Below are 9499 nucleotides of genomic sequence, written 5' to 3'. Positions count from 1 at the left end.
TCCAGATTAATCAAGCAAGCTTCTAACGGATCCCTGACATTAATAGTTTCATCCTCCTCTTGTAATATCACATCTACGGCCTCCACTAGTGAGCAATTTATAAATTCACTGGGCCTCCTCATAGATTGTTGAACATTGAATATGATTTCTTAATTGTTCAACCTCATTTTCAATTCCCCAGTCTCACAATCAATCAATGATCTCCCAGTTAAAAATAGTCTGCCCAGAATGATTGGTATCTCTTCATACACTTGACAGTCAAGAATGACGAAGTCTGTAGGGAATACAAATTTCCCCACTTGAACAAGCACATCATCAAGAATTCTGGTCGGTCTCTTCATTGTGCGATCGGCCAGTTACAGCAACATTGAGGTTGATCTAGCTCTGCCAATGCCCAATTTTGTATAGATAGCTAAGGGAATTAAGTTTATACTGGCTCCCAAATCACACAATGCTTTATCAAAAGCATAACTCCCAATGGTGCATGGGATAGTGAAACTACTTGGATCAGACACCTTTTGAGCTATAGGTCTTGTCATAACCTCGCTACAGGTCTACGTCAATGTTATAGTGGACAGGTCTTGAAAGTCAAATTTTCTCGACATCAAGTCCTTCATCATTTTTGCATATCCTGGCATTTCCCTCAAAGCATCCATCAGTGGAATATTCAATTGAATTTGCCTGAGCATTTCCATGAATTTCCTGTATTGATCATCTTTCTTTTGCTTTGCCAACCTCTGAGGGAATGGTGCAAGAATCAACCTCTGCCCACTGCTTTGTGCCTTTTCTTTGCTGGGATCTTCTTCTACTACTTGTTTTGGGAGTTGTTCACCTTCCTTCTCCTTACCATTGTCAACTTGTGCTTGCTCGATTGCAACCTCGGTGAGCTCTGCCGACTCATCGGTTTCTAATGTAACTGGGCCAGCTGGAGTAGTTGGCGTTGTCTCTCTCCTGGATTGAGCAACTTCTTGCTCCCTGTCTAGATCTCTCTTATTTCTGAGACTCACTGCCATGAGCTGATTCGGGTTTTGCTCCTTTGGATTAACATTTGTATCCGCATGCAATGTTCCTTGTGGGCGATTGTTTAAGGCCATAAATAGTTGTCCCAATTGAGTTTCAATGCCTTTGATTGCTGAGTCATGTGCATCTAACTTATCTTGCATCTTTCCATTTGTCCCAATGAGTTGTTGAATCATACCCCTAATTTTGATCATGTTACTATCCTGCTGCTGCTGAGGTGGTTGGTAGGTCAACTGTTGCTGGTGTTGCTGATTATAGCCGTGTTGCCTTTGATAAGGTATGATTTGGACTTGTGGTCGTGCTCCTCCTGGATTGGGGTTGTGTTGTGGCTGGTTCGATCTGTACTGTTAGTTTGTTGTTGGTACCCATTGCTGCCCACCTTGCTTCTGACCTCCAAAATTATTGACATAATTCATGTCTTCTGTGAATCTCTGGTTGTCATTCTCTCCACTCTACGAGCACACATATGGCTGGTTAATGCAAGGAGTGCACAAGCCTCCATTTGTGGTATCCACAATGTGCACCTGTTTCGTACCCATCTCATCGATTTTCTTTGTCAGCAAGCTCATCTGGGTCATAAGAGTGGCTATGCTTTCTGCATGTGTGTTATTTGGGTCAAGAGCGATAGAATGCACTATTGGAGTGAGTGTTGTGTCTCTCGTCATCCAGTCTGAATTTTGAGACATCTTGTCAAGAAGAATCTTGCACTCTGTGAAAGTTTTGCTCAAGAATGCACCCCCGGCAGAAGCATCTACATTGGCCTTCAGACTGTCAGCCAAACCCATATAGAATCTATGTCCCAGCATCTGATCCGGAATGCCATGGTGAGGGAACTTCACCAACATGCCCTTAAAGCTCTCCCAGGTCTCTTGCAAAGTCTTAGTCGGTTTCTGCTTGAATTACAATATCTCATCAATATGCCTCGCAGTTTTGTTGGGTGGATAAAAGTTGTTTAAGAACTGCTTGATTAGTTCCTCCCAAGTAGCAATGGAGTTTATTGGGAGCGAAAATTTAATCACGCCCAACTACGCCTTATAAAAAGGACTAAGCGCTCGCTGCAAATATATGATCTGGTTCAGTCCGGAGTCGAATCCCACAGGGAACTAACCTATTTATTACAACTTTTAACACTGCTAATGAATAGCTCAAACAATCCCCGGATGCAAGATTTTTAATGGATAATGAGTAGAATTTAGTTAACTAATGAAAAACAATGATAAAACTAGCAATAATCGAGAATAGAGTTGAATTCAATGGTAAAATGGTCTAGGGTTATTCATTTCCCCAATTGTCGGATTAATTCCTGATACGTTAACTATAATCTCGCCGAAATACTTTATAAGAAATATGAGTTCTAGGTTACCGCAATTATCTCTCTATCAATTATGATAATTTACTAGAAGCATTCTCTCGATCTATTCTAGTTAACAATTTGTGCAACTCAAAATTGTTCCACCAAAGCTTCGTTATCTCTAACCCTACTTTTAAATTCAAGTAATTAATCTCTTAACTTACCCAAAAGTGGTGTTGTTCAACAATAATCTAACCCAGTGTTCTTTATCAAGCAACACAAGGTAACTAGACACGATTAATCAAGGGCCCTTTTAATTAATCACAGGAAAACACATAGTTGAACAATTATAGAGTAAGAAACAGCTTAATTATACCAAAACGTAATCAAGACTTTATCCAACAATTAGTTCCATCAACCCTAGATTAGAGGTTTAGCTTCTCATGGTAAAACAAGATAAAGCCCTAAGATAATTCATAATTCACAAAATAATGATAACAGGAAGAAGAATGAAAAAAAAACTTTAATGGTGTCTTGATCTTCTCACACTTGTTCTTGCCTCCAATTGAGTCTAAAAACAAGCTTAACCTTGACTTGGGCGCGTTTGTTGAGTTTATATAGGGTTAGGATAAGTTTTCCACGCTTTACACTTTAGCCCCTGGACTTTCTTGGCCTTCTCCAGATCGACCTCGGTCGCGGGCTAATCGTGGTCAGACCGCAGTCGTTTTAGACTATTCTGTTTTGCGCTTTTTTCCACCGCATTCCAGTTGCGCCCCTACCGCGGTCGCCGTGGATTGTTGCCCAGTTTTTCTTCGCCTTTTCTTGCTCGTTTTCATCTGGGCTCTTCTCGATTGGTCTTGTACCAACATATTTGACCCCAAAACACTCTATATCCTCCTCCTAACTCGGAGTAGTTCCTGCAAAGCATAAAAACATCAATTAGAGCATTTTGTTATCATTTAGCACTTAAAACATCAATAAAATATGGTTAACTTAGAACAATAATAGCATTTACATCGCATAATATAGGCTAGTATCATTAGCTAACAAGATATTTCAACTCGGTTCCTTAGCTAGTCTACCCGTAGATCCAGATGGAGTTTGGGAGCAGAACTAGGTGAAGTATTTAAATATCATATAATTAGTTGGTCAATCATCGTTCAATATAATGTACTACAGTCATAAAATTAATTTTTATAACAAAAATTACACAACAATATATAATGATGAAAAATGATAAATCTAATTCTGAAAACACAAGTAGGTTGTCACTTCATCTACTCACCTTACATAATATTCACATGACATTATTTAAAAATAAAAACTAAAAAACTCATTTCGGACCGAATCTTATACCATGTCTTTCACCATGTGATAAATTGTGAGTTAATTGAAGTGCGCAATCAGATTGAGGACGAGATTGAGAAAATTCTGGATCACCGGGTACTTGGGATGCACAAAAAGAATAGGCGGACAGAATTTTTAATTCAATGGAAAGGCAAGCCTAAGGCTGATGCAACTTGGGAGAAGGGTAATTCATTATGGCAATTCCAAGATCAAATTGAGGACTATCTGAAATCAACCTCGACGAGGGCGTCGAGTTCAACAAGTGGGGGTGGTTTGTTAGCCCCTAATAATGAGACTTGACGACTGCGGGCAGAATTCGTGTCAAGGGCTTGTACATTGCCCCTTGACATGGGTTTGTGGGAATGTTGGCAAAGCAATGTGCAAAGCTGGGTGTGTGTCTAAGTTGGTGATGGACTTAGACAAGTCAGCTAGGCAAGGCACCTTGAGTGTTGGCAAGGCAGCCTTGGTTCGTGGGCATCGGCAAAGGCAACGAAGGCGCATGGCACTTGACAAAGGCATGCGTGGATCAGTGGGACGACTAAGTTTGTGGCAAGGCATGGCTATGAACTATGGGCGAGGCATGGTCCAAAATGATGCAAGGCAGGAGTCTAAGTATGGGCAAAAGCTGGAAGGCAAGTGTGCAAAGCATGTGACGGAAGAGGTGTGCAAGGCATGTGCTTTGAAGTGTGCAAAGCACATGTGCAGCTGACTCAAATGCTGAAGACAAGTCCAATTTCGTGGGAAGAGTTTGAATTTGAATTCAAACAGATTGGTTATGCTTGTTTGTAGGAATGTCATGTGCATGGCACATTGTCTTAACTGCCCCAACTGCCCCTTTGTAAAACTGCCATAGGCAGGCCCCTTTTTGTATGTGCATTTCGTTTTGGGAAGAAGGCAAGTAGCATATTGTGAGCCTTTCCTAACGAGAGTCCTTTTTGTATTCTGCGAGAATAATAAAGGTTGGGTCATTTTACCCGTAATACTGTGTGTGTGTTAGATTGGCTAAGTTGAATAATTCTAAGTGTCAGGCTGTGTGTGTGTATGCGAAAAAAGTAAGGCTGAGTGGCTGTGTGATTAGCTACTGTCGTGCAGTGTCAATAGTGCGAAAATTGGCCCTGTGACAACTGGTATCAGAGCCAGGTTGTGATTTGTGGCCATGGCTGCTGGATCAACGTCTGATTTGCGGGATCGAGTGCAAAGGCTAGAGGCGCTGATCGATGTTACTGATGATCCTTTAGACTTGGCAGATCTTATGACAGAGATTTACCGTTTAAAGGATGGCATGGACCAGTTTCGTGATGGTATCCAGCAAACCTGCGAGGCTACGAATGGTCAAGTTGAAGAACTGAAGAAGGAGATCGAAACTTTGAACACTGAAATTACTGTTCTTCGAAGAGCATTGGCTGCTCCAGTACAAGGCAATGAAGAACGTTCAAAAGTTAAGATCCCTGACCCTAAAGTGTTTGGTGGAGCGCGCAGTGCTAAGGAATTGGAAAACTTTCTGTGGGATATGGAACAATACTTTATTGCTGCCAAAGTTCCGGACGGAGAGAAAGTCACAATTACAAGCATGTACCTAACGGGAGATGCTAAATTGTGGTGGAGAACTCGCACGGCCGATGATGAAAGTGCGGGCAGACCCAAGATCGATACATGGGTAAAACTTCGAAAGGAAATGAAAGATCAATTCCTGCCTAGCAACGCATCTTGGCTTGCTAGGGATCGTTTGAAGCGCTTGCGGCAAACAGGTTCAATTCGTGACTATATTAAGGAATTTTCTTCCTTAATGCTGGATATACAGAACATGTCGGAGGATGATAAATTGCATAACTTTATTTCTGGAATGCAAGCATGGGCACAAAACGAACTTAGGAGACAGAATGTGAAAGATCTCCCGAGTGCGATTGCTGCAGCGGATTCTTTGGTGGATTATCGCAGTACCCGTAGTCTTTCTGAAATTCCTTCTACTTCGAAACCTAAGAAAAGGGTGGAGAAGAAAGGGGAATGGAGGAAGGAAATTCGAAAAGAAGTTGTGGAAAAGGGCAAGGCTGTTGAAGGACCTGCTAGAAACAAAGGCATCGCAAACAAAAAGAGCGATGGGTGCTGGACGTGCGGAGGACCTCATCTTGCCAAAAACTGTCCGAATCGAGAAAGGGTCAATGCATTGCTTGCTACAGAAAATAATCGGGATGGAGAAGGTCAAGAAGTTGCTGCTGCCTTAGTAAATCCTTTGCAATTGTTGAATGTTATCTCGTTGGTGAATGCCACAAGCAACGAGACTAATCCTCATTCCTTGCTGATTCACATCGAAATGAGAATTGGTGACAAAAGTGTGATAGCTATGGTGGATACTGGCGCTACTCACACCTTTGTTTCAGCCAATTTGGTGCATAAGTATGGATTGAAGGTAACTAAATGCCCCTCTTACATGAAAACTGTGAATGCCAAAGCACAAGCCATTGTGGGTATGGCTTATGATGTTCCTATGTCTGTGGGGAACTGGAAAGGGAAAGTCAATCTGATGGTGATTCCTCTCGAAGAATTTGAGATTATTCTCGGGATTGACTTTATGCGGAAACATCGCTTCGTTCCAATGCCTCATTTGGACGGGGTGATGATCATGAATGAAATGTCTCCTGGTTTTGTAAAGGTTGTTCATCCTTATGGAAGAGAAGAAACTCAACGGAAGGCTTCATTGATTTCTGCCATGATGGTCGAAAAAGGGTTGAAAAGGGGAGATGATACTTTCCTTGCTGCTATGGTTGAGGTGAAGCCAGATGTGAAGGTTGAAGTGCCGGACTGCGTTGCTCAAATTTTGAGTGACTTTGCTGATGTGATGCCATCGGAGTTGCCTAAGAATCTGCCACCACGGAGAAATATTGACCACAAGATAGAACTGATGCCGGGTTCGATGCCTCCTGCACAACCTCCTTATCGTATGGCGCCGAAAGAGTTAGTCGAATTGCGGAAACAATTGAACGAGTTGCTTGATGCAGGACTTGTTCAGCCATCGAAAGCTCCATTTGGTGCACCTGTTTTATTTCAAAAGAAACAGGATGGAACGCTTAGGATGTGTGTTGATTATAGGGCATTGAATAAGGTGACTGTGAAGAACAAATATCCGGTTCCATTGGTGCAAGATCTGATGGACAGATTGAGCAAGTCTTGTTGGTTCACAAAGCTTGATTTACGGTCTGGGTATTGGCAGGTACGGATAGCTGAAGGTGATGAGTCTAAAACTACTTGTGTTACTAGGTATGGCTCATACGAGTTCCTTGTTATGCCGTTCGGATTGACAAATGCCCCTGCTACGTTTTGCAACCTGATGAATGATGTGCTGTATGAATACTTAGATGACTTTGTCGTTGTCTATTTAGATGACATTGTTATCTATAGTCGGACATTGGATGAACACTTGTTTCACTTGATAAAGGTACTGTCTCGTTTGAGGGAGTACAAGCTTTATGTGAAGATGGAAAAATGCGAATTTGCTAGACAGGAGATCAAATTTCTTGGACACTTGGTCAGCAAAAATCAAGTGCGAATGGACCCGAACAAGGTGCAAGTCATTGTGGAGTGGCAAGCACCTAATTGTGTGAAAGAATTGAGGTCTTTCCTCGGGTTGTCTAATTATTACAGGAAATTCATTGCGGGTTACTCAAAGAAAGCTGCTCCTTTGACGGATTTGTTGAAGAAGAATGTTAGGTGGGATTGGTCAGAAAAATGCAGTGTTGCATTTGATGTGTTGAAAGAAGCCATTGCCTCAGAACCTATCTTGCGGCTTGCTGATTTTGAGTTGCCATTTGAAGTTCATACTGATGCATCCGACAAGGCTGTCGGAGGCGTGTTGGTTCAAGAAGGCCATCCTGTGGCCTTTGAAAGTAGAAAGCTGAATGAAGCGGAGCAGAGATATTCTACTCATGAAAAGGAGATGGTTGCTGTTGTTCATTGCTTGCAAATCTGGCGTGTTTACTTGCTAGGAACAAAATTTGTCGTGAGAACGGACAATGTGGCTAATACTTTTTTCAAAACACAGAAAAAGTTGAGTCCAAAACAAGCACGTTGGCAAGAATTTCTAGCGGAATATGATTTTGTGTGGGAGCATAAGCCAGGAAAACACAACCAGGTTGCGGATGCATTGAGTCGTAAGGAAGTCTTTGCTGCTGTTTATTCCATTACACGACTGGAGTCTGATTTTCTTGATAAGATCAAGTCAGTTGCTGTGAATGATCCATTGTACATAAAAACAATGAATCACGTGAGAGAAGGTACTGTGAGGAGGTACTGGATCGAGGACGATCTTCTCCATTTTAAAGGGGGGAGAATCGTTGTACCACTTGGTGATGGACTGCGTCGTGAATTACTGCATGAGACGCATGATACACTTTGGGCTGGTCATCCAGGCATTGAGAGGATGATGGCACTGTTGTCGCGATATTATTTCTGGCCAAAGATGGAACAAGACGTAGAAGCTTATGTGAAAAGCTGTCTTATATGTCAACTTGATAAAACAGAACGGAAGAAAGAGGCAGGTTTGTTGCAACCTCTGCCAATTCCTGAAGAAACATGGCAATCCGTTTCAATGGATTTTATCAGTGGATTCCCCAAAGTCAATGGGTTGGCTTCGATTATGGTAGTGGTTGACAGATTCTCTAAATATGCTGTTTTTATAGCTGCTCCAACGGAATGTCCCTCTAAAGTCGCTGCAGAACTATTCTTCAAAAATGTGGTGAAGCACTTCGGGATGCCAGAGGATGTTGTGAGTGATAGGGATGCACGGTTCACAGGCAAATTCTGGACGTACTTGTTCAATTTGCTAGGCACAAACTTGAAGTTTTCGACGGCGAACCATCCCCAAACTGATGGCCAAACCGAACGAATCAACCACTTGCTAGAAGAGTACTTGAGGCATTTCGTGACTGCAAGTCAACGAAATTGGACTGAGTTGTTAGACTGTGCACAATTCTCTTACAATTTGCATAAGTCTTCGGCTACAGAAAAGAGTCCATTTGAGATCGTTTTGGGAAAGCAGCCAAGGCTACCAACAAAGATGGTGCAACAGAAGACTGGTGGGAAATGTCCAGCTGCATATCGTTATGGGTTTGATAGGCAGACTATGATGGATGAAGCAGCAGACAGTTTGAAAGTGGCTCAGAAACGCATGAAAAAATATGCTGATCAGAACAGGCGTCCATTGGAGTTCAAAGTGGGCGACAAAGTGTTGTTGAAGCTTACTCCTCAAATCTGGAAGAAGATTGATAGCAGGGTAAGGCATAGAGCATTGGTTTCAAGATATGATGGTCCGTTTGAAGTTGTTGAAAAGGTGGGTGAAGTTGCTTACCGTTTGAAGCTGCCGGAAAGAATGAAAATACACCCAACTTTCCATGTGAGTTATTTGAGGCCTTATGTGGAAGATCCTGAAGATCCGGATAGGCACAAAATCAAGAAAGCTCCTCCTGAAGTGCGCAATCAGATTGAGGACGAGATTGAGAAAATTCTGGATCACCGGGTACTTGGGATGCACAAAAAGAATAGGCGGACAGAATTTTTAATTCAATGGAAAGGCAAGCCTAAGGCTGATGCAACTTGGGAGAAGGGTAATTCATTATGGCAATTCCAAGATCAAATTGAGGACTATCTGAAATCAACCTCGACGAGGGCGTCGAGTTCAACAAGTGGGGGTGGTTTGTTAGCCCCTAATAATGAGACTTGACGACTGCGGGCAGAATTCGTGTCAAGGGCTTGTACATTGCCCCTTGACATGGGTTTGTGGGAATGTTGGCAAAGCAATGTGCAAAGCTGGGTGTGTGTCTAAGTTGGTGATGGACTTAGACAAGTCAG

At 42.3% G+C, this 9499-nt stretch overlaps 1 protein-coding gene across 1 annotated transcript; it reads right to left on the bottom strand.

The window, feature by feature from the left end:
- Nucleotides 1–554: 554 nt before the first annotated feature.
- Nucleotides 555–1865, bottom strand: LOC138875593 (uncharacterized). Its single transcript, XM_070154437.1, has 3 exons — nt 1545–1865; nt 1386–1472; nt 555–1268 (listed from the first exon to the last, which is right to left on the bottom strand). The coding sequence occupies exons 1-3, from the start codon at nt 1863–1865 to the stop codon at nt 555–557; spliced, it is 1122 nt and encodes a 373-aa protein (XP_070010538.1).
- Between the last annotated feature and the right edge of the window lie 7634 nt (nt 1866–9499).

Source organism: Nicotiana sylvestris, chromosome 8, assembly GCF_000393655.2.
Source record: "Nicotiana sylvestris chromosome 8, ASM39365v2, whole genome shotgun sequence".
Lineage (NCBI taxonomy): Eukaryota > Viridiplantae > Streptophyta > Magnoliopsida > Solanales > Solanaceae > Nicotiana > Nicotiana sylvestris.
This window is presented reverse-complemented; position numbering and strand designations above follow the sequence as displayed.

Excerpts from the sequence above, each read along its gene's own strand:
- LOC138875593 (XM_070154437.1), bottom strand. The coding sequence starts at position 1,865 with ATGTTGGTGAAGTTCCCTCACCATGGCATTCCGGATCAGATGCTGGGA. Across the intron at positions 1,473-1,544 it reads ATGAGATGGGTACGAAACAG|AGTGGAGAGAATGACAACCA; the intron begins GTGCACATTGTG and ends GTGTGCTCGTAG. Across the intron at positions 1,269-1,385 it reads AGCAAGGTGGGCAGCAATGG|CAACACCAGCAACAGTTGAC; the intron begins GTACCAACAACA and ends GGCTATAATCAG.